Source organism: Panthera pardus, unplaced genomic scaffold (genome assembly GCF_024362965.1).
Source record: "Panthera pardus isolate Hobbes unplaced genomic scaffold, ASM2436296v1 HiC_scaffold_12, whole genome shotgun sequence".
NCBI classification, from domain to species: Eukaryota; Metazoa; Chordata; class Mammalia; order Carnivora; family Felidae; genus Panthera; species Panthera pardus.
The window spans coordinates 61,501,674-61,527,897 of record NW_026526677.1 but is presented as its reverse complement, the minus strand read 5'-3'; the positions used below and the strand labels follow the sequence as shown (position 1 = coordinate 61,527,897).

The 26,224-nt window shown below is 38.5% G+C and overlaps 1 protein-coding gene across 1 annotated transcript in view; it reads left to right on the top strand.

Moving 5' to 3' along the window:
* Nucleotides 1–26,224, top strand: part of GAB2 (GRB2 associated binding protein 2) — a 188,774-nt gene that overhangs the window by 114,944 nt on the left and 47,606 nt on the right. The window contains exon 2 of the mRNA XM_019449939.2: nucleotides 13,521–13,821. Within this exon, the coding sequence (XP_019305484.1) occupies nucleotides 13,521–13,821 (301 nt within the window). The remainder of the gene's footprint in view (nucleotides 1–13,520; nucleotides 13,822–26,224) is intronic.

The window sequence follows — 26,224 nt, the reverse complement described above, 5'->3', positions numbered from 1 at the left end:
AGAACCATTCTGGTGGTTGTGTAGTGGTATTAATTTGCATTTTGCAATGGCTAATGAAATCAAGATCTTCTTTTATGCTTACAGCCTTTTGGATGGATGTCTTTTGTGTAGTGCCTATTCAGATCTTTTGCCCATTTTTCTATTAAGTGGTCTTTCTCCTGCTAATATGTGGAGTTGGATTTTTTTAAATATATTCTGAATATGAGTCTTCATGGATATATGTATTGTAAATATCTCCTCTTACTCACTTGGTTTTTCATCCTCTTGATGGTGACCAGACACTAAGTGTAATGTAATAACGTTGATCACTTTTTCTCTTGTATTATTAGCAACTTTTGAGTATTCCACAAATTTGTGTAGCCCAAAGCCATGAAGGCATTTTCCTCTAAATGCTTTATAATGTTGTATCTTTCACATTTGGATTTATAATGATCTGAAATTAATTTTCATATATAGCATAAAAAAGGATTAAGAATCTTTTGGGGCATCTGAATCGTTCAGTCAGTTAAGCACCCAACTCTTGATTTCAGCTCAGGTCATAATCTCACAGTTTGTGAGTTCAAGCCCCATGCCAGGCTCGGCATTGACAGGAGTCTGCTTGGTCTCCCTCTGCCCATCCCCTGCTTGTGCACTCTCTCTCTCTCTTTCTCTCTCAAAAATAAACAACCATTTAAGAATAAAAAGAATCTTTCTTCATACTTACGAAATGACCTATCACCGTTTATTGAAAAGACAGTTCTTTTCTTTATAGTACTGCAGTATCAACTTTTTCACAAATCTAGTGATGAAGTATGTATGGGTCTGTTTCTGGAACCTTCTGTTCCAATGGCCTATTTGTCTATCTTTTAGGCTTGAGCTGCTTTTAGTCTTCTAAATAGACAAGGCTTTCCTCCCAGTGGTTACCCTTGGTTATACCCACCTAGCCCTAGAAATGGAAAGTAGAATGTATTAGTTATTTATTAAAGCATAACAAAAGGTTTAAAACTTACTGGCTTAAAACAACAATAAATATTATTATTTCTTAGGGTTTCTGTGAGTCGAGAACTCAGGAGCACTTTAGATTGGTGGATTTGGCTCAGGGTCTCTCATTAAATTACAGTTAAAAAGTTGCCTACTGCTGCAGGCATCTGAAGGCTTGGCTGGGGCTGAAGTATCTGCTTCTAAGAATAGCTCATTTACATGGCTGGCAGAAGGCCTTACTTAGTTCCTCACCATGTGCACTCCTCGGTACTGCTTGAGTATCCTCACAACATGGCAGCTTATCCAAAGGCAAACAGGAAAGAAGCTATAGCATCTTTAATTACTTAGCCTTCAAAGCTGCACGGTCATTTATGCAATATGCTGTTGGTCATCCTTATTCAGTATGGGAGGGGACTACATAAGGCTATACTGGAAAATAAGACTCATTGAGGGCTATCGTGGAGGCTGACTACTACACAGAAAAAGAGGAGAAGCTTGTTGGCATCTTAAGTTTGTTGTTTCTCTGGGAACTTTTATTCCCTAAGGCCTAGAATCATGCCTTGCCTGGACAGCCTACAATCCCTAGAGCTGGCATTAGTTTGAAAGGTTTGGAAATCCTGGTGAGTCTTGGTATTTTGTGCCCTCCTGCTCAGAAGTCTGAACTCTGAAGTTTATTCATATTTTCACAGTATGAATCCCTAAGATCCCATCCCTATCCCTGACTGGAAAAGATTGAGGACAGCTGGATCTGGTCATAGTCGGTAGCCAGCTGTTAACCTTTCTCTCCATGATCTTTATTTTTCTTCTCTGAGAAATAGTCCTTTCCTCCTTATGGTTTTCTTCAAATACATTTCCCATCTGTGAACATTCCAATTCTCTTGTGGATCAGTTTCCTTTTAATTAACTTTATTTTGAGATAATTTTAGTTTCATATGTAGTGGTAAAAGTAATACAGAGACCCCACATACCCTCTACTAGTTTCCTCACAATGGTAACATCTTCTGAAACTGTACTACAACATCACAAGAATGTTGATATTGATACAGTCAAGATCTAGAACATTTCCATCACCGCGGGAATCTTTCATACTGTCCTTTTATAGCCATACTCACATCTGTCCTACTCCAAGCCCCTCCTTTAAACCACTGACAACCACTAATCTTCTGTCCGTTTCAAGAATGGTACATGAGTGGAATTGGGCAGTATGTAGCCTTTTGGGATTGGCTTTGTTGATGCTGCCTAACTCTGTGGAGATTCACTCAAGACTTTGCATGTGTCAATACTTTTTTTTTTTTTATTGCTAAGTAGTATCCTATGGCATCACAGTTTATTTAACCATTTACCTATTGAAGGACATTTAGATTGTTCCAGTTTGGAGCTATTATAAACAAAATTTATATAAACATTCATGAAAAATTTTTGTATGAATGTAAATCTTTATTTCTCTGGGATAACTACCCAGCAGAGCAGAGCAGTTGCTGTGGTGTATAGGAGTTGCATGTTTAGTTTTTTTTTTAAATGACCAAACTGTTTTCCAGGGTGGCTATATCATTTTAGATTCTTTCTTTCTTTTTTTTTTTTTTTTTTTTAGTTTATTTATTTATTTTAAGGGTGGGAGAGAGGGAGAAGGAAAGAGAGAATCTCAAGCAGGCTCCATGCTTTCAGCACAGAGACTGACAAGGGGCTCAATCCCACGAACCTGCAAGATCATAACCTGAGCCAAAATCAAGAGTCAGACACTCAACCAACAAAGCCACCCAGGCACCCTGATCATTTTAGACTCTTACCAGCAATATTGAGTGACCCGTTTTCTCTGCCTCATTGCCAGCATTTTGTGTTGTTATTTTAGCAATTCTGATAGATCTGTGATATCTCATTGTATTTTAATTTCTGTTTCCAGAACAGCTAAAGATATTGAGCATCTTTACATGTATACAGATTTACCATCTGTATATTCTCTTCAGTGAAGTGTCTTCCATGTCTTTTGCCCTTGCCCTAATTCCCTTTTCTGACTGTTGAGTGTGATAGTTTTCTGTATGTTACCAGATATTATTCTTTGTTGAATATGTGGTTTGCAAGTATTTTCTCCCACTCAAAAGCTTCTCTTTTTATCTTTTTTAAAATTTGTATTATTTAAGTATATTTGATATGCAGTGTTACTAGTTTGAGGTGCACAACATAGTGGCTTGACATTTCTATACATTATGCAGTGTTCACCATGATAGTGTAGTTACCATCTGTCATCATACAACACTGTTACGGTATTATTCCCTATGCTATACTTTTCATCTCCATGACTTATTTATGACAGAAAGTCTATACCTCTGTGTCCGCTTCAACTATTTCACACATTCCCCCCACCTCCACCCCTGTGGCTACTACCAGTTTGTTCTCTACATTTATGAGTCTGTTTCTGGTTTGTTGCTGTTGTTTGTTTGCTTGTTTTGATTTCGAATTTCCACAGGTAAGTAAAATCACATGGTATTTGTCTTTCTCTGACTTAATTCATTTAGCATAATACCCTCTACGTACATACACATTGTTTCAAATGCAAGATCTCTTTTAATGGGCAAGTAACATTCTTCTCTGTGTGTGTGTATGTGTGTGTACACATCTTCTTTATTCATTCATCTATGGATGGACACTTTCCATATCTTGGCTGTTGTAAATAATGCTGAAATGAATATAGAGATGCATGTATCTTTTTGATTTAGTGTTTTCAGGGTTTTTGATGGGGGGAATGGTAAATATCTAGAAGTAGAATTACTGGATCATATGATAGTTCTATTTTTAATTTTTCGAGGAACCACCATACTGTTTTCCGCAGTGATTTCACCAGTTTAAATTTTCATCAGCAACACAAGGGTTCCCTTTTCTCCACATCCTTGCCTATACTTACTATATTTCTTGTCTTTTTGATAACAGCCATTCTAACTGGTGTGAAGTGATATCTCATTGTGGTTTTATTTTCATTTCCCTGACGATTACTAATGTTGAGCATCTTTTCATTTTTGTCTGTGTTAACTATCTGTATGTCTTCTTTAGGGAAATGTCTGTTCAGATCCTCTGCCCATATTTTAATCAGATATTTTTTCTTTTGGTTGTTGAGTTGCATAAGTTCTTTATTTTTTTTATATTAACGCTTTGTCAGATAAATCATTGGCAAATATCTTTTCCCACCCAGTAGGTTGGTTTGTTTTGTTTTGTTTTGTTGATGGTTTCCTTCACTATGCTAAAGCTTTTTATTTTAGTTAGTCCCACTTGTTGTTTTTGGTTTTGTTTCTTTTGCCTGAAGAGAAATATTCATAAATATATTGCTAAGGCTGCTGTCCAAGAGACTACTGCCTGTGTTTTCATTTAGGAATTTTATGGTTCCACATCTCACGTTTAGATCTTGAATCCATTTTGAGTTTATTTTTATAAGAAATTTCTTTCTTTTGCATAAAGTTGTCTAGTTTTCCCAGCACCATTTACTGAAGAGACTGTCTTTTCTCCATTCTATATTCTTGCCTCCTTTGTCATAGATGAATTGATTGTGTAAGCATGAGGTTTTTTTCTGGGCTCTTCATCCTATTTGATTGATTTGTGTATTTATTTTTGTGCCAGTATCATACTGTTTTGATTATTATAGCTTTGTATTATATCTTGAAATCTGGGATGTGATACCTCCAGCTTTGTTCTTTCTCAAGATTGTTTTGGCTGGGGGTGCTGGGTGGCTCAGTCGGTTAAGCATCTGGCTCTCAGCTCAGGTCATCATCTCACAGTTCATGGGCTCAGGACCCATGTTGAGCCCCGTGTCAGGCTCTGCACTGATAGCATGGAGCCTGCTTGGGATTTTCTCTCTCTCCCTCTATCTCTCTTCCGCTCCCCTGCTTGCTCGCTTGCTCTCTCTCTCTCTCAAAATAAATAAACATGTTTTTAAAAAAAGATTGCTTTGGCTATTCAGGTTCTTTTGTGGCACTATCCAACTTTTAGTATTATTTGTTCTAGTTTTTTAAAAATCCTTTTGGTATTTTGATAGAGATTATATTGAATCTGTCATTTGCTTTGGGTAGTGTGGACATTTTAACAATAATAATCTGTCTAATTCGTGAGCATGGTATATCTTTCCATTTGCTTATATCATCTTCTGTTTCTTTCATTAATTTCTAATAGTTTTCAAAGTATAGGTCTTTTGCTTCCTTGGTTAAATTTATTCCTAGGTATTCTTTTTGGTGCAATTGTAAATGGGGTTATTTCTTAATTTCTCTTTCTGCTACCTCATCAGTAGTGTATAGAAACACTAATACAAAAAACGTTTCTGTATATTTTGTATCCTGAAACTTTACTGAATTCATTTATCAGTTCTAATAATATTTTGGTAAAATCTTTAGGATTTATATATAAATAGTGTCATGTCATTAACAAATAGTGAAAGTTTTATTTCTTCCTTACCAATTTGGATGCCTTTTGTTTCTCATCTGATTGGTGCCAGCTAGGACTTCCAGTACTATAGTGAACAAAAGTGAGTGGGGTTCCATGGTGTAATGGTTAGCACTCTGGACTCTGAACAAAAGTGGCAAGGTGGACATTCATTTTTCCTGATCTTACAGGAAAAGTATTCAGTTTTTCACCATTGAATATGTTAGCTGTGAGTTTTTCAAATATGGCTTTTATTATGTGGAGGTGTGTTCCCTCAAAACCAACTTTGTTGAGAGTTTTTATCCTTCATTTTGTTAATGTGATGTATCACATTGGTTGATTTGTGGATATTTAACCATCCCTACATCCCCAGAATAAATCCCACTTGATTGTCGCGAATGATCTTTTTAGTGCATTGTTGAATTGGGTGTGCTGATATTTTGTTGAAGATTTTGGCATTTATGTTCATCAGAGATACTGGCCTAGAGTTTTGTTTTGTAGCCACTTTTTCTGGTTTTGGTATCAGAGTAATGCTGGCCTCATAGAATGAATTTGGAAGCTTTCTTTCCTTTTTCTATTTTGTGAAATAGTTTGAGACAAATAGTTATTTACTCTTCTTTAATGTTTGGTAGAATTAACTTGTGAAGCCATTTTGGCCTGGACTTTTGTTTGTTGGAAGGTTTTTTGTTTTTGCTTTTGTTTTTGTTTTTAATTACCAATTCAATTTTTTTTTTTTTTTTACTAGTAATCAGTCTGTTTTGATTTTCTGTTCATTCTTGATTCAGTTTTGGAAGATTGTGTGTTTCCAGGAATTCATTCCATTTCTGCTAGGTTGTATAGTTTGTTGGCATATAATTTTTTGTAGTAGTCCCTTACAATCTTTTGTATTTCTGTGGTGCTGGTTGTTACTTCTCCTTTTTCATTTCTAGTTTTATTTATTTGAGTTCTCTCTTTTGTTTTTCTTGATGGGTCTGACTAAAAGTTTATCAATTTTGTTTGTCTTTTCAAAGAACTACCTCTTGGTTTTGTTGATATTTCCTCTGTTTTTTTAGTCTCACTTCATTTATCTCTGCTGTGATCTTTATTATTTCCTGCAATTTACTAGCCTCGGGCTTTGTTCATTTTCTAGTTCCTTTAAATGTAAGGTTAAATGGTTTGAGGTTTTTTTTTTTTTTTATTTGTTTCTTGAGGTAGACCTGTATTGCTATAAATTTCCCTCTTAGAACTGCTTTCACTGCATCCCAAAGATCTTAGGCCATTGTGTTTTCGTTTTTATTTGTCTCCATGTGTTTTTTTTAATTTCATTTTTTAATTTTTTATTAACCCACTGGTTGTTTAATAGCATGTTGTTTAGCTTCTATGTGTTTGTGATTTTTTCCAGTTTCATTTTGTTTTATTTTTTATTGTAATTGATGTCTAGTTTCCTTACTGTTGTAGTCAGAAAAGATGTTTGATGTGATTTCAATCTTCTTAGATTTCCTGAGATTTTTTGTGGCCTAACATGCAGTTTTTCCTCAAGATTGTTCCATGTGCACTTAAAAAGAATGTGTAGTCTGCTGGTTTTTGATAGAATGTTCTATACATATCTGTTAAGTTCATCAGATCTAATGTGTCATTCAGAGGCACTGTTTCCTTATTGATATTCTCTCTGCATGATCTGTTTATTGATGTGAGTGGAGTGTTAAAGTCCCCTACCATTACTGTATTAATTGTCAACTTCTCTCTTTATGTCTCTTACTCATTGCTTTATGTGTTTAGGTGCTCCTGTGTTAGATGCATAGATATTTACAATTGTTATATCTTCTTTTTGGATTGATTGCTTTCTCATCATTTAACACTTGTTTGTCCCTTGTTACATTGTTTTCAAGTCTATTTTGTCTGATACAAGTATTGCCATACTAGCTTTTTTTTTTTTACCCCCTCATTTCTGTTTGCATGAAATATCTTTCTTCATCCCTTCACTTTCAGTCTGTATGTGTCTTTTCGTCCTCTTAAAGACTTTTGCATAGCAAAAGTTTTACATTTCATTGAAGTCTAATTTATAAGCTTTTGCCTTTTATGGATTCTGTTTTTGGTGTCAAGTCTGAGAACTCTTTCTTAGCCCTAAACCTGATAGATTTCCTCCGTTTTTTTGTCCTAAATGTTTTCTAGTTTTACATTTAAGTCTATCATTCATTTTTAGTTCTTATATAAGAGGTGAGATTTAGATTTAGTTCTTTATGGATATCCACTTGCTTCAGCATTATTTGTTGAAATGGCTGTCTTTCTTCCATTGAATTGCTTTTCACCTTTGTCAGAAATCCGTTGGGTGTATTTGTGTGGCTCTGTTTCTGGGTTCTCTCTTCTATTCCTTTGTTCTGTGTGTGTGTCCCTCTGCCAGTGCCACATAGTCTTGAGAACTGTATGTGTATATATAATAATTATTGGAATCTAGTGAATTAATAGCCCCTCTTTTATCATATTTTTCGATTTTTTTACACTTTCTTTGCCTTCCTATATACACTTTAGTGTAATTTTCTTTACATATGTAAAAACTCTTGATGAAATTTTGAGATTATGTTAAACCTGAGCATCAATTTGGGGAGATGTACTATGTTGAGTATTCTCATTCATGATCATGGTATTTGGGTTTTTTTTTCTTTCTTCAGCATTGTATAGCTATCAGCATACATGTCCTGTGCATATTCTGTTAGATTTACACTTATTTAATTTTTTAAAAACAAACTATAAATAGCATTTTATTTTTGTTCTCTATGCCCACATGTTCACTGCTAGCATATTGAAGCAAATTGATTTTCATATGTTTATCTTGTATCTTGTGACCTTACTTGACTCATTAGTCCCAGGAGATTTTTAGCTCTTTTTTTTTTTTTTTTCCCCTATATCCTTGGGATTTTCTATGTGGAAAATTATATCATCTGCAAATAGGGACAGTTTTTTTCTTCATTTCCAAACTGTATGCCTTTTATGTCCATTTCTTTATTGTCCTCACTAGAATTTTCAGCAAGAGTGGTGAGAGTAAGCATACATCCTTGCCTTGTTTCGGATTTTAGGGGAAAAGCATTCATTCTTTCAATACAAAGTAGAATGTTGGTGTTGATCTTTTGTTGGTGCTTTTTATCAAATTAAGAAAGCTCCCCCCTCTTCCTATTTTTTAAGTGTTGTTATTATAAATAGGGATCAAATTTTGTCAAATTTTTTTTCTGTATTCATTGATATGACCATGTGGTTTTTCTTTAGTCTATTACTATGGTGGATTACACTGATTGATTTTTGAATATTGAATTAGTTTTACATCCTTGAGATAACCCTCACTTGGTTACGTTATATAATTCTTTATATATCTTGCTGATTTCTCTTTGTATTTTATGTTTAAGTCCATGATCGATTTAGACTTAATTTTTGTTAAGAAATTTTGTATAGATATAAGAACAGTCTTGAAAAAGCTTTCTTCTTGTAACATGTTCAGGTCCCATGTTCTCCTTGCATTATGTGTCAGTAATCCAACAGTAATTTTTCATTTCTGTATCATGAGACACTTTCAAGCTGAAGGCCCCAGATTTCCTTATAAATATTTAGTACATGGTCAGGGGCGCCTGGCTGGCTCAGTTGGAAGAGCATTGACTCTTGATCTCAGGGTTGTGAGTTTGAGTCCCACATTGGGTGTAAAAATTAATAAATAAACTAAAAATAATAATAAATAAATAAATATTACATGGTCACTGTTCGTATCAGAATGAAGAGAACAAGAGAGTAAAGAACTCACATCATATAGAATCCACACTATACCTTTATCTTTCTTAATCTCTTTGCTGTACTTCTCTTGTTGTCCTCCTTTCCTGCTTCTGTGAAAATATATATATTTAAGTTGCATTTATTAGTTTGAGTAAATTAATATATTGATAGAATGAAGAAAGTCAATAGATCTTTATTGAGCTCTCATATAGACCAAACACTTTTCCAAGTAACTTTTGGCCAGAAAGGAGCCTAACCTCAAGATGTTCAGAGCTTAAAGGGGAGGAAGATATATAAATAACTGAAATGCCAAAGAAAGCACAAATTATTAAGAGAGTATAATACAGAAGCACCAGCTCTACCCAGGAAAGTTAGTAAAGCCCTTCCAGGGGAAGTGATACTTCAAGCTGGCACTGAAGGGACATAGGAATTTTCTAGATAGACAAGGTGAGGGTAAAGTCATTCTAGGAAGATGCAGTAGGTTGTGCAAAGACAGGAAGGCATGCAATTATGTGGTATATTTGGAGAATAATATGTAATGTGTTATGCACTGTAGTAAGTTCTGTAAGACCAGGAATTCATGCTGTACGCTCAACATCTAGAATACTACCTGTAGCATAGTAAGCACTAAACAAATACTTGGATGGATGGATGGATGGATGGATGGATGGATGGATGGAAGGAAGAAAGCAAGGAGGCATAAATGAGTCCAGAGAGATAAGAAAATTTCAGCAATAAAGAGCCTTGTTTAGTAACATTTAGCAAAATGTCTACCAAGAGTCATAGAAGGATACAGATGTTGTTCATAATATACTTGGGAAGAAACAATAAATTCCAAAATATCTGTAATATGTTGTAAAAAATGACAGGCCATAAAAACTACATAAAAAGTGTTACAAAGGTTCAGAAGAAGTAGAGGTCCATTTCAGCTGAGAAGATCAGAGAAGTTGTCATTGGAGCTAGACTCTTTGAAGTTGGTTATACTTGTGTTCTCAGTTGTTTGATTTAAAAAAGAAATGTGCATAGACTTGGAGAGAAATGGTGTGTCAGAAGAGGGATGGGAATTTGGGACTAGACTAGACAGACTTGCCTGCTTGGTCATAAATTTATCAGCATTTTATAAGCAGTCATTTATCAGCCTACACCACTTCCTTGGAAGCAGAATCTGACAGGCTCCGATGTTATCTGTAGTAAACACCTTTTTCTTGTTTATGTGGGTGTCTCTGTGTTTGTTTATGCTTGTACCTGCACACCAGTGATTTGGAGACAGCTCTTTCTGCAGAGACCAGCACTGAAGGGGACACATCAACTGAAACACAAGCTAAACTATTAACAATACCTTTTAAAAATGCACCTTGCTAATCACACACTTCCATGTATATGCATGCACCTGCTACATGGACCACAAGCACACCCAGAGTTCTATAAGCCAATGACCTGGGCAAGATTTTAGGTGACTGTAAATATATAGTTCTTATTTTTTGTTTTCCTCAGCTCGATTCTATCTGGCCATACCTTATATTCATTTTGAGGTAAGACTTATTAAGCATCAGTTCTATCCCTGTAACCTACTAGATGCTGTAAGGAGTTCATGTAATAAAATAATTACTCATTAATCCAATACATAGTTATTGATAACCAGCTGTGTGTCAGGCACTATTTGAAACACTGAAGATGCAGCATGGGATTTTAAAAAAGCATTCTTTGTGTTTATATTTTGAGAGGTAGATACAGACATTCAACAAAAATGTGGCATTTTAGATGGTGTAAGTACTAGTAAGAGCAGTGTTGCAGAGTCAGGGGGAAAGAGAGTGTGAGGGTTGGGTGGTTAAGAATGGCTGCCCCCGTAATGGGATATTTGAGTAGAGACTTGAAGGAAAGACGTCTGGGGGAAGAGTATTCCAGGCAGAGGGAACATCTAGAGCAAAGACGCTGAGGCAGAAGTATGTGGCCAGTGTGGCAAGAGCAGAATGGCCAAGGCAGAGCATGGCTGGAGATGAGGTAAGAGATGTTGGATGGGGGAGAGTTGACCGTCATATCAGACCCACTGGCCATTGTGCAGACTTTGGTTTTTACTCTGAGATGGGAAGCCTTTGGGGATTTTGTGCAGAGAAGTGACACAGTCTGATTTACATCAGCTTCCATGTTGAGCATCAGTTGCAGGATGAAAGGGTAGAAGCAGGAGGACTACAGAATGGTGGGCTAGACCGAGTGAACTGTTTGAACCAACAGGATTTGTTGTAGATGTGGAATGTGAAAGAAGGGAGTCCATGATGACCTCACTATATGTGGTCTGAGCACCTGGAAGTCTGGAGCTGCTATTAACTGAGACGGAAAAGATTGCAGGAAGAACAGGCTTGGAGGATGTAAAGAGCTCAGTTTTGAGCACACTGGGTTTAAGATGCTTATTAGTGAAGAGTTGGGTATAAGACTCTGGAGTTCAGTGGAAGGACCTGGGATGGAGAAATACATTTGGGAAGTGCAGCAATTAGATGGTCTTTAAAGCTGTGAAACTGAATAAAATAACCTAGGGTGTGGGTGTAGAGAGAGGAGAGACAGAGACTGAGAACTGAGCATGGAAGCATTCCAATATTTAGAGGTCAGGGAGATGAGTAAGAACCAGCCCTGGAGTCTGAAAAAGAGGCTGGGGAGGAGGGAAGTTGAGGGTGAGCCAAGGGAAGAAGGTGCTTCAAAGAGGACAGAATAAACCATTATCAGGTGTTGTTGAGAGATCAAATAAAACCCAAAAGTTGCTTTAGCAGCCTTGAAGTCTTTGAGAACTTTGTTATGCAGTGGTGGGGCAGCCTGATTAGATTGCTTTCCACCAAAGAATGGCAAGAGAGGAGACAAATGTCCAGTAATATAGAAAACTCTTTGAGGTTTTACTCTAAAGAAAACTGGGCCATCACTAGAGGGGAACATGGGATTAAGTCAAGCTTTATATTTTTTTCCCCATGATGGCGGATGTTGGTGTCCTTATGGGAATGATCCCAGTAGGGAGGGAAAATGCAGTGCTTCCAGAGAATGGGAGAATCATACAGTGGTGTCGGTCCCCTTGTAGGTGAAAGGGGGCACACAAATGGAAGGATATTGGCTTTAGATCGGATGAACTGTGAATGCTCCCTAATAACAGGCTACTTTGCTCCAGATGCGGGCAGATCAGTAAATTTGGTGATGGAGCATATTTAAATTCTCTTGATTGCTTATATTTTCTCATGAAACCAAAAAGTGGCCATGTTGGACGTTTAAAGAGAGAGAAGCTCAGAGACAGTGGCCAAAGAGCAAGAGAAAATCTTAGACAAGGTAACTGAGATAGGATCTTGGGGCAGCCTGGGAGCCCACATCTACAAATGACTTAACTACAGCAAATCAGTAGTTAAGCATAGCCTCAACCCAAGGCTATTACATGCAGCATCTTTTTACCACTTTGTGTGGTGTCTGCTCACAGATTACTCAGTCTTGTTGGAAAAATGGAATATACAAGACAGGATAAGAGAATATGTGATCAAGTGTTAAATTCTATAGTATGAAATGATACAAGGAGTTTATTCATTCAGTGATACATATAGAGTATTTAATATGTGCAAGGCCCTATTACAAGTACTCGGGCTATTGCAAGGAGCAAGACAGTGAAAAAAATCTTAAAGTTATGTGCTTCAGAGAAGTTTTAGGTTATTTTTTAAATTTTTTATTTATTTTCAAAAAGCAAGAGTGTGAGTAGGGGAGGGACAGAGAGAGAGGATGAGAGAATCCCAAGTAGGCTCCGTGCTGTCAGCACAGAGCCCAATGCCGGGCTCTGTCTCACGAGCTGTGAGATCATGACCTGAGCCCAAACCAAGAGCTGGACACTTAACCGAACCACCCAGGCACCCCCCACTTCAGAGAAGTTTTAGAAGGCTTTCTAGGTGATTCTTCCAAGGCACCATCATTTGCTTAAAAAGCACAATATACTACACACAAATTAGGGAATTGTTTTTCTGCTGCTGGCTGTGTGTGATATTGCTTCTTTGCTTCCACTCACCATGACTTGTTGGGGTCCCTATCCATATATTGAGATGCTGTGGTTTTGCAAGTTCCACCCTGACTATCAGTACTATGAGTTTGAATCTGTATTCCAGCATAGGGAATAATTGCTCGAAAATGTCTTAGTCTCCATCTAACTTCTTAATCTAAAAAATTGGAATGCCACATCTCATTTCAGAATGATAAGACCCTGTTCCCATAGTGAAGTGTTGCGCTAACACACATTCTAAGATCATCCTCCATTTTTTAAACTGTGGTGAAGTATGAAAGAGAAATAAGGGCCATGTTCAGCCTGCAGGTGCAACAGTCCCCATCCTTAACCTAGTGATTTCTGAGCACCTGTGAGAAGCTTTGAACGAACTAATGACCTTTTCCCCCTCTTTTTCCTTCTTCCTCCTCAGGCCTGGAAGAAGCGATGGTTTATCCTGCGGAGTGGCCGGATGAGTGGTGACCCAGATGTTCTGGAATACTACAAGAACGATCACTCTAAGAAGCCCTTGAGGATCATCAACCTGAACTTCTGTGAGCAGGTGGATGCAGGCCTGACCTTCAACAAGAAGGAGCTGCAGGATAGTTTTGTGTTTGACATCAAGACCAGTGAACGCACCTTTTATCTGGTGGCCGAGACGGAGGAGGACATGAATAAGTGGGTCCAGAGCATCTGCCAGATCTGTGGCTTCAATCAGGCTGAGGAGAGCACAGGTAGGAGAGCAAACAGGAACCTTTCTCCCAAGCGGCAAGGTGCTTCCTGGAGCAGGCTTAGCAGTTGGGACTAAGATGAAGGCCTTCAGATCCCTTGAGCAAGGACAGCCCACTGCAGCTAAAAGCGTTCATCTTTGGCAGAGGAGTAATAGGCAAAGAGTAAGACTGTGAAGGGTCTGATCAAATACTAGAGGAACCCCTGGCCCTAATTACATTCAAATGGGAAACAGATATGTTGAGGTTATGAGGAAGCTAAAGGTACTTTGTGGTATTTCTTCAGGTACCTCAACACCACTCCATTTCTCAGCCCTGCACCTTTCTCCCCTTCCCTCAGCTTTCTAGCCCTCTGTGCTCTCTTACCCACCACTTATCCCAGAGGGCAGTCCTCACCTTGATTCCTTCTCTGGTCCACCTCTCCGTGTTCTAGCCCATCTATTTCAGACCATCCTGCACAGCTACATGTGCCACTTTTTTTCCTTTGGGTTTGGGGTAATTACTGTTGATATATAATCCAGTGTTCTTTTATATTCACTTGGGAGGGGATAGGTGAGAGAGGGAAATGCCGATTTATATTTGGGTCTTGTTGACTTTCACAGAATAGTAGCCCAACTTTTGTAACTGAGTTTTAAGTTGCAGAAATGCCCTTTGACAGTTGTTTGGGCTCATCCCCAAACTTGGGGATGATTGAGAAATAGGTTTTTATGTTTGGGTTTTTTTTTTTTCCTGAGGCAGGCGGAGAGCTTAAATCAGTAGTTCTTAAACCTGGTTGCACAACAGAATTAAAGGGGAGCATTTTTAAAATGTTGATGCCAAGGACCCATGCCAGATCAGCTCACTAGGAATCTCAGGGGTGTGACCTAGGCATAAGTGTCTGTTCACAGCTTCATTCTGAGTAGCAAGCATCCGAGGCTCAGCAACCATTTTCTGTAAATATTTGAAGGCCAATTTTTTTTTGCAACCCTCTAAAAACATACAAACTGGAGCTCCTGGGTGGCTCAGTCTTTTAAACATCTGACTCTTGATTTTGGCTTGGATCATGATCTCACAGTTCATGGGTTCAGCAGTGTAAAGCCTCCTTGGGATTCTTTCTCTCCTCTCTCTGCCCCTTCCCCACTCATGTGCACGCGTGTGCGTGCTCTCTCTCAAAATAAATAAATAAATTTAAAAAAATTAAAAAACACGGAAACCATTCTTAGCTCATCAGCAACATCAACATCATCTGAGAACCTGTTAGAAATGCAGATTCTTAGGATCACCCCAGCCAGACTTACTGAATCAGAAACTCTTGGAGTAGGGCCCAGCAATCTGTGTTTTTACAGATTGGTGATTCTGGTCCACGATTCTGATGCACGATTAAGTCTGAAAACAGCTAGTTTAGACTCTTGCTACTTAGAGTGGGGTTGGGGAACCCAAAGCATCAGCTTCTCATGGGAACTTCCAACTCTGAGTTGCAGAATCAGAATATATATGTATTTTTTAAACTTATTTTGAAATAATCTTAGACTTTCAGTAGAGTTGCAAAAATTGTACAGTAAGTTCCCATGTACCTTTCCCTCAGCTTTCCCTATCTTACTCAACCATGGTACAGCTATCAAAACTGGGCAGTTAACATTGGTACAAAGCTTTCAAGTACAGTATATTTGGATTTCACCTCTTTTTCACCCTTGCCTTGATTCCTTCAGGATTCAGTCCAGCATACCACATTAGATTTAGTGATTATGTCTCCATATCTCCTCCAATCTGTGACAGTTCCTAAGTCTTTCTTTTTTTTTCTTTCTTTTTTTTTTTTTTTTTTGACTTTGATACTTTCAAAAAGTATTGGTTAGATATTTTGTAGAGTGTCCCTCAGTTTGGGTTTATCTGATGTTTTCTCATGATTAGATGGAGGCTATCAGTTTGGGGGAGAGTACACAGAGGTGTGCCTTTCTCACATTGTATCAGAGGACACGTGGTAGCAGTATGTCTTATTACCTACTGGTCATGTGAACCTTGATCTCTTGGTTAAGGTGGTATCTGCCAAGTTTCTCCACTGTAAAGTCACTGTCTTTGCTTTTGCAATTAATAAATATTTTGGAGGAAATACTTTAATGATCAATTATCCTATTTCTCCTTAAACTTTCGCCCTAATTCTAACACTCACCAATGGATGCTCACAGTCATCATCTGTGCAACAGTGATTACCGTAGTATTCTAATGGTGGTGTTCTGGTTGCCCCAAAATCTGAATTTTGTTAAGATCTCCAGGTGATTTGTATGCACATTAAATTTTGTATACAATTAAATTTTGAGAAGCCCTGGTCTGAATTACTCATTCCCAAGCCTCTTGGGTCATCTGAATCACCTGAAAGCTCTTTACCTTTTAAATTACAGGTGGTGATTCAGTAGATCTGATTTTAGGCTAAGGAATCAATAGTTTCTAGGGGCGCCTGGGTGGCTCAGTCGGTTAGGCATCTGACTTCGGCTCAGGTCATGATCTCGAGGTCTGGGAGTTCGAGCTCCGCGTCGGGCTCTGTGCTGACCGCTCAGAGCCTGGAGCCTGTTTCAGATTCTGTGTCTCCCTCTCTCTCTGACCCTCCCCCATTCATGCTCTGTCTCTCTCTGTCTCAAAAATAAATAAACGTTAAAAAAAAATAGTTTCTAAAGCCCTTTCTACAGAATGGGAGAAAATATTTCTGGGTCATATACCTGATAAAGGTCTAGTATCTAGAATATAAAAGGAGCTCTTACAAGTCAATAACAGCAACAAAAAGATGACCCCATTTGAAAACGGGCAAAGGAACTGTGTAGACATTTCTCCAGAGAAAATACATAGAATAGATGGTCAATAAGCACATGAAAAGATGCTGAACATGATTACGCATTAGAAAATGGAAATCAAAACCACAATGAGATACCACTTCATACCTACTAGAATGGCTGTGATCAAAAAGATGGACAATGACAAGTGTTGGCAGGGGTGTGGGGAAACATCCATTACTCATCTATCCCTCAGCATTGCTAGCAGGAGTGTAAAATGGTACAGCTACTGCAGAAAACAGTGTGGAAATTTTTCAAAAAGTTAAACCTACAACCCAGTAATTCTCTTCCTAAGCATATACTCAAGAGAAATAAAAACAAATGTTCACACAAAAACTTGCACAGAAACGTTCATAGCAGCACTATTCATGATGACCAAAAAGTGAACACAACCTGAATTATCCATCAGGTTAGTCCATTATCCAACAAGTAAACAGTATGTGGTGTGGTGTGTGTGTATTATTTAGCCATAAAATGGAATGATCTAACATTCCACGTTGTACATTCTACACATGCATGAATCATGAAAACATTGTGCTAAATGGAAGAAAACACAACGCATCACATAGTTTTTTATTCCATTTATTTGAAATGTCAGAATTAGCAAATCCATAGAGACAGGAGATAGATTGGTGGTTGACAGTGGGAGAATGAGGAGTGCCTGCTAACGAGTATGGGATTTCGTTTAGGGGGATAAAATGTTCTGGGATTTGATAGTGATGATGGTTGTAAAATTTTGTGAATATACTAAAAACTACTGAATTTTGCATTTTGAAATTGGGGAAATTTATGATACATGAATTATATCTCAGTTTATTTTTTAAAGTTCCTAAGTTGATTCTGACAGCCAGCCAGGTTTGGGAACCCCCGTCCAGACTTAGGGCCAGCATCATGAGCATGAGACCTATGCAGTCTCACAGGGCTCCACCCTTAGCCTTGCACTTGGGTAATGCTGTACTCTCCCCATTTTGAAGTCCTTCATTTTTTTTTTTATAATTGTTTAAGGTGTACAGTGTGATGATATGATACATGTGTATGTTGCAAAATGATTACCACAGTAAGGTTAGTTAACACATCTATTATCTCACATAGTTAGGATTTGTGTGTGTATATGGTGGGAACTTTTAACACCTGTTCTCTCAACAATGTTCAAATATATATTACAGTATTATTAACTATAGTCACTATGTTGTACATTCGTCTGTACAAGACTAATTCGTTTTATAACTAGAAGTTTGTACCCTTGATCTTCATCCATTTCCCCTGCCTCTGCCCCTGGTAACCACCAATCTACTCTCTGTTTCTGTGAGTTTGTTTTTTTTTTCAGCTTCCACGTATTAACTGAGGTTATACAGTATTTGTTCTTCTCTGACTTATTTCACTTAGCATAATGCCCTCAAGGTTCATCTATATTGTCATAAATGGCAGGATTTACTTATTTTTTATGACTGAATAATATTACATATGTATTTATAAAATTTCCTTTATCCATTCATCCATTAGTGGACACAGATTGTTTCCATGTCTTGGCTATTATCAGTAGTGCTGCAGTGAATATGGGGGTGTAGATACCTCTTCAAGGTGATTTCAGTTCCTTCAGATATATACGCATAATTGGAATTGCTGGATCATATGGTAGTTCTATTTTTAATTTTTTGAAAAACCTCCATACTGTTTTCCATAGTGGCTGTACCAATTTATGTTCCCACCAGTAGTCACAAGGGTTCCCTTTTCTCTACATGCTTGCTCACAGTAATCTCTTAGTTTTTGATAATAGCCCATTAGCAGGCTCTCTCATTGTGGTTTTGGTTTTATTTGCATTTCCCTGATAATTAATGACCTGTGCCTTTTCAGGTAACTGTTGCCCATATGAATATCTTCCTTGGAAGAGTGTCTATTCAGATCCTATGACCACTTTTTAATTGGGTTATCTGTTTTTATTTTTGTTTTTGCTATTGAGTTGTAGGAATTCCTTATGTACTTTAGATATTAACCCCGTATCAGATATTTGAAAATACATATCTTCTTCCATTTCTTTGATTGCCTTTTCATCTTGTTACTTTTGCTGTGCCAAAGCTTTTTAGTTTGTTTTTTTTTTTATTTTTTTAATGTTTATTTAATTTTGAGAGAGACAGCATGAGTGGGGGAGGGGCAGAGAGAGAGGTGACACAGAATCCAAAGCAGGCTCCAGGCTCTGAGCTGTCAGCACAGAGCTGAACGCAGGTCTCAGATTCACAAACTGTGAGATCATGACCTGAGCCTAAATCTGGTGCTTAACTGACTGAGCCACGAAAGCTTTTTAGTTTAATGTAGTTCCATTTGTTTAATTTTGCTTTTCTTATTTGTATTTTTCGTATCATATCCAAAAAACTCCTTGCCAATACCACCATCAAGGAATCTTTTTTTCTGTTTTCTCTTGGGAGTTTTATGGTTTCAGATCTTACATTTATCTATCTATTTATCTAAGCATGCACACATGAGTGGGGGAGGGGCAGAGAGAGAAGGAGAGAGTATCCCAATCAGACTTTGCACTGTCAGTGCAGAGCCAGATGCAGAGCTCTATCCCAAGAACCATGAGATGATGACCTGAGCTGAAATCAAGAGTGGGATGCTCAACCAACTGAGCCACCTAGATGCCCCTAGGTCTTACATTTAAATCTTTAATCCATTTTGAGTTAGTTTTTGTGAGTAATATAATATAAGGGTCCAGTATCATTTGTTGCATGTCAGTATCCAGTTTTCCTAGCACCATTTTTTTTGAAGACACTATGTTTTCCCCACTGAGTATGCTTGGCTCCCTTGTCAAATATTAGTTGACCATACATGTGAGGCTTTCTATTATGTTCCATTGATCTGTGTGTCTGTTTTTATGTCATACCATACTGTTTTGATTACTATAGCTTTGTCATATAGGCTGAAATCAGGACGTGTGATACCTGCAACTTTATTCTTCTTTCTCAGGATTGCTTTCGCTATTTGGAATCTTTTGTGGTTCCATATGAATTTTAAAATTGTTTTTCTGTTATTGTAAAAAAAAAAAAATGACATTGGGAGGGGTGCCCACTTGTCTCCACTGAGTGTCCGACTTCAGCTCAGGTCATGATCTCTTGGCTTGTGAGTTCGAGCCCCGCGTCAGGCTATATGCTGACAGCTCAGAACCTGGAGCCTGCTTCGGATTCTGTGTCCCTCTCTTGCTATGCCCCTCCCCCACTCATGTTCCGTCTCTCTCTCTCTCTCTCTCTCTCTGAAGAATAAATAAACATTAAAAAAATTTTTTTTTAATGACATTGGAGCTTTGATAGGGATTTCACTGAATCTGTAAATGGCTTTGGGTAGTGTGAACCTTTTAACAATGTTAATTCTTCCAATCCATAAACATGAGATATCTTTCCATTTATTTGTGTTGAAGTTCTTAACTTTTGAACAAGGAGCCTCATTTTCACTTTGTACCAGACTCTACAAATTATGTAGTCAGTTGTGCCTGGACTAGATGTCCTGTCTTAGCAATTCTGTGATTCTATTCTTCCTTGCAGATTATGAGTCTGCATTTACTCTTAGGATCTTTGGTATAATCTTTGTTTCCTGAATGGAATTTCCCCAAATTTCTGTCATTTATAGGCTTCACGAATTTTTTGTTTTTCCCTTTATTTTATTCCTGATGAAAGAATAAAAAGCTTATTGGGGAAAAAAGGGAGAGAGAGAATAAAAAAGGAATCAAAAGAACAGAAGGGAGGAGCATCTGGGTGGCTCAGTCGGTTAAGCATCCAACTTCAGCTCAGGTTGGATCTCACAGTCTGTGAGTTTGAGTCCCACGTCAGGCTCTCCACCGACAGCTCAGAGTCTGGAGTCTCCCACTCTCTCTCTGCCCCTCCCCCATTCACACTCTGTCTCTCTCTCTCAAAAATAAAATAAAAACATAAAAAATTAAAAAAAAAAAAAGGCAGGAGGGAAAAACCATAGACTTAGCTCCCCAACCCCAATCTCCAGGCTTTCATAAATGTTAGAGATAGGTCCAAAGAATACCTCAGCTTAAAAAAAAATAATAATAGGTATGATTGGGGAAGAAAGTAATCAGAAAGCAATTGCTTTTTTTTAATTAAGTTTTTAAATTTTAATTCCAGTATAGTTAACATACAATATTATATTACAACATAGTGATTCAACAATTCTATACATTACTCAGTGCTCATCATAATAAATGTACTCTTTAATCCCCATCACCTGTTTCACCCACTGCTCCCCCACCTCCCCTTTGGTAACCCTCTGCTCTCTCTAGTTAAGAGTCTGTTTCTTGATTTCTCTCTTTTTTCCTATGCTCATTTGTTTTGTCTCTTAAATTCCACATATGAGTGAAATCATATGGTATTTGTCTTTCTCTCACTGACTTTTTTCACTTAGCATAATATACTCTAGATACATCCATGTTGGTGCAAATGGCAAGATTTCATTCATACACATAGACACACACATGCATACACACATACACACACCCCACATCTTCTTTATCCATTCAGCTATTGAGGGACATTTGGGCTACTTCTGTAGTTTGGCTGTTGTAAATAATAGTGGTGCATGTATCCCTTTGTATTAGTGTTTTTGTATTTGGGGGGTAAATGCCCAATAGTGTGATTACTGGATTGCGGGATAGTTTTATTTCCAACTTTCTGACGAACGTCCATACTGTTTTCCACAGTGGCTGCACCAGTTTGCGTTTCCACCAATAGTGCACGAGGGTTCCTTTTTCTCCACATCCACGCCTATATCTGTTGTTTCTTGTGTTTTTTAATTTTTTCTTCTTGTATTTTTTATTTTAGCCATTCCAGCAGGTGTGATGTGATATCTTATTGTGGTTTTGATTTGCATTTTCCTGATGATGTGTGATGTTGAGCATCTTTTTATGTGTCTGTTGCCATCTGGATTTCTTTGGAGAAATATCTGTTCATGTCTTCTGCCCATTTTTTAAAAAGTATTTATTTATTTTGAGAAAGAGCACATGCATGTAAGCTGGGGAAGGGCTGAGAGAATCCCTGCGTTGTTAGAGCAGAGCCTAACACAGGACTTGATCTCATGAACTGTGAGATCATGACCTGCACTGAAATCAAGAGTCAGATGCTTAGCAAACTGAAGCACCCAGGCGCCCCTCTTCTGCCCATTTTTTAATTGGATTATTTGTTTTTTGGGTGTTGAGTTGTATCAGCTCTTTATTTATTTTGGGTACTAACCCTTTATCAGATATGTTATTTGCAAATGTCTTCTCCCATTCCATAGGTTGCCTTTTAGTTTTGTTGATCGTTTCCTTCACAACAATCAATTTTTATTTTGATGAAGTCCTAATAGTTTATTTTTGCTTTTGTTTCCCTTGCCTCAGGACACCCATCTAGGAAAAAAAGCTGCTACAACCAGTGTCAGAGAAATCACTGCCTCTGCTCTCTTCAGGGATTTTTTATGGTTTCAAGTGTCACATTTAGGTCTTAATCCATTTTGAGTTTATTTATGTGTATGGTGTAAGAAAGTGTCCAGTTTCACTCTTTTGCATGTGGCTGTCCAGTTTCCCTACACCATTTGTTGAAGAGACTATTTTTCCCACTGCATATTCTTTCCCCCTTTGTCGAAGATTAATTGGCCATGTAATTATGGGTTTATTTCCTGGGTTTTCTCTTCTGTTCCATTAATCTATGTGAGCAAATTCCTTTTAATTGAATTATTTCCTTGTGGGATTAGAGGTGTTCCTACCAAGACAAACATATCCTTGAGATATAACAAAAACTACTCTTGGTGCAAATATATTTTTTTAATCACAAATTTAAAAAGGAATTATTATCTGGATCCTTTTATTGTATAGGATTTAAGTACAGTTCAAATGCAAATATGTAGAACCACATATTTATCTAGGCTTGTTTTCTTTGGTAGGAAAATTCATCCATTCATGTGCTTATTTTGTGATGGTCCTCGTCACAACCACTGAGGTTACAAAGATGACCAGTAGAGTTCCAGTGCTCAGATATCTTAGTCTAGTGAAGGGGGCAGACCTCTAACCAGGCAGTCACGGGGGAGTACTGTAATAGAGGCATCACCAAGCATGGAGACACCAGCCTGTACCACCAGCTCAGTGAGGGAAGGGAGGAGGGAAAAGTAACAAATAATCAAGTCAGTATTTTTCCACTACCCTTGTCTTTTAAAAGATATATTCCCTTAAACCTTCAACTTCTTTTCTTAAGGGGGTTATTTTATTAGATGCCAGGTAGTTTCATTACCAGAGCAAGGATATTGTCTGTAACAGAAGTTTTGGATTCTTTGTGAGATCTTTCTGAGGGAGACAACAGGCTTTTCTTCCATCATAGGAGAATTTACTGTGTTAAAAGATCTGGCCACATAATGGCTTACGTTTTAATTTAGAGACTTTCTTAAAAATGGATTATGTCTATAAAACCCTCAGATAAGGAATTAAAGCCTAATCACCCAAATAAGTGGGGTTTTTTAACGGAGAGTCAGGAATAGAGGAGAAGCAGGAAGGAAATTAACATTTGATTACCTACTTTTATTTATTTCATTTAATCACTTTTATCAACTGTGTTTCCATTCTTTTCTTTTTTTAATTTTTAATGTTTTCATTTTTAAATATAATTTATTGTCAAATTGGCTTACGTACAACACCCAGTGCTCATCCCAGCAAGTGTCCTCCTCCCTGCCCATCCCCCACTTTCCCCTCTCCCCCATCCACCATCTACCCTTAGTTTGTTCTCAGTCCTTAAGAGTCTCTTATGGTTTGCCTCCCTCCCTCTGTAACTTCCCCCCCCCCTCCCCCATGGTCTTCTGTTAAGTTTCTCAAGATCCACATATGAGTGAAAACATATGATATTGTCCTTCTCTGACTGACTTATTTCCATTCTTTTCAAATAAGGAGAATGAGTGCTTCTTCTTCCCTGCCTAGCACTCCAGGACCCCAGCTCTTCTCTGTCCTCCTACCTGCCTCGGCTGGGTTCACATGGGCTCTCTGTCATCTGTCCCTGAGGCTTCCTTCATACAACACTGCTCTCGTTTTGCTGGGGCTTACTGAGAATAATCCAGTCTCTTGGGTGTCAGTGTCAGCAGCCTTCTTATATGGAAAACACCCAGTACTGACGCCTAACCCTCAGTGGCCACAAAAGAAAATAATTGGAGCTATATATTGAGCATGTACTCTATGTGAAGTAGGAGCTCTGCATAAAGTTTCACTAAAAATTCACATGAATCCTTTGAGGGAGGAATAGTTTTGACCCAAAATCACACAGCTAGAAAATGACAGCCAAGATTCTAGTCTAACCCAGGTATGACTTTGCATTATAATATGCTGCCTCTTGGGGTGCCTGGTGGCTCAGTTGGTTGAACCCCTGACTCTGGCCCAGGCCATGATTTCATGGTCCGTGAGTTCGAGCCCTGCATCAGGCTCTGTGCTGACAGCTCAGAACCCAGAGCCTGCTTCTCATTCTGTGTCTCCCTCTCTCTTTCTGCCCCTCTGCCACTCATGCTCTGTCTCTCTCTCTCAAAAACTAAATAAACAGGGGCGCCTGGGTGGCTTGGTCAGTTAAGCGTCCGACTTCAGCTCAGGTCAGGATCTCACGGTCCATGAGTTCGAGCCCCGCGTCGGGCTCTGTGCTGACAGCTAGGAGCCTGGAGCCTGCTTCAGATTCTGTGTCTCCCTCTCTCTGTGCCCCTCCCCCACTCATGCTCTGTCTCTCTCTGTCTCAAAAATAAATAAACGTTAAAAAAAAAATTAAAAAAATAAAACTAAACATAAAAAAAATTTTTTTAAGTAATATGCTCTTTGTCTCTTACCTCCTGGAATATAAACATCTGCCAGAACCAAGCCCAGATATTGTTGCCTCTTTGGACCTTATGCGTTGGGCTGGAAGCACTCTCTGACCCCTTCCACAAGGGGTCCTACAGCTGGCTCAGGTTTCCCTCCTCACCAACCCATATTGCTCAAATCCTTCCACTGGACTGTCCCAAGAATTTAGTAAACTCTAGGGTTTTAATCCAGTTATCACACACTATTGCTGAATCTGTAGGCTGGGGGTAAGGGTACCTGAGTTTGAATCACAACTCTGGGGTTATATGAACAGGTCATGTGATTGGAATCCCAGTGTCCTTTTGTTGAATAGAGATAAAATTATCTTCTCCCCCAGTGACTCTGCTTCTCTCTGGATTCACCAAGACAGACCTCAGACCTCTGACAGCCACTTTGGTTTCATAGTCCCCAGAGGAGTATTGGCCTTGTGTTCTGTGCAGAGCTATCCCCTGGGGCTGTGCAAGGCTGTATCCCTGCTCACTGCTTGATCCTGGAAACATTCCATTCCATGGGAAGCCTCCTTCAAGCAGATATACCCTTTTTCCTTCTTTATGTAAGAGTTGTGATGGGACCCATTAAAAAAAAAAAAAACACTTCTGTTTTTCACTTTCGTCTGGAAGAGGTTCTATGGCAGATGGAGTCTTAAAAAAAAAAAAAAAAAAAAAAAGCCTTATTGCCACCCCCAGCTTCTTCTTTCTACTGCCACCCTCCAACTCCTCACATACCCTAGCCAAAAATGCCTAGGATAAAAGCTGTCTAGGATCAAGAACAGACCAGGAGTGAAACTGAGTCTAAATATGGACATAAGGATGGAGGAAACTCTGTCCAAAAGGAAACCAGGGATGATGCTCCAGAAGGAAAAGCAATTCCAAGAATATCAAGAAGGTTTCATATCACATGTGTAGAGTCTGGGGGGGCGGCGGGGGGTGTGTGCGCACAGATGTACGCACAAGCACAAAAATAAGAACCCCATCTTCCTCTGGGAATCAAAATAGCCTTCAGTCCCCAGAGTAAGGGAGCAGGAAGCTTCTGTGAGCTCTGTTTATGAGCAGGCGAGTCTGAGTCCTCACATTTGTGGCCCAGTTGTGGGCAGCTGTCCCTGACCAGATGCACCACACACAAAAAGAACCAGCCATCAGCACAGAGCTTTGATGAATTATTCATGGGCTCAGGAGGCATCCACTGTTAGGAAGCCCTCACCCCTATCCTTTGAATCCTCCAAGGCGAGGACTCCTTCCCTTTGTCCCCTCCCTCCTTTATGTATTCAGTAACTATTCTGAGGCCTGCACAGCCATTTTTACATGGACTCTGAAAGGCACACTAGCTGTACTTGAGTCCCAGCTCTGTGATTTATTTGCTCTATGATACTGCATAAATAACTTTATCTCTTTGAGGTTTCATCATCTATAAAGTGGAAGTGATGCTCCCTCTCAGTTGTTGGGAGGAAGGTAGGACAATAGTTGCACAGTGTGAACAATACCTGCTTGGTTCACTGTTTTCCCTGTAGTGGTTGTGGTGATGATGATTTTTATATGTTTAGGTCAAGATGAACAGGATTTAAGTATCTGGTGTCCTTAGAGAACTTGACAGACTACAAAACACTTATACAGTCTCCTTTCAGTGTAAAGAAACAAACAAAATAAGATAGGGCTGCTAGCATTCTTCCTCTTGCACGGGTAAGGATGCTAAGGTTTAAATGGTGCAGAAAGCAGTGTTGCTGAGGCTAGAGTCCAAGGCTTTAACTCCGTCCAAGGACTGTGTGCTCTACCTCCTCATTAGT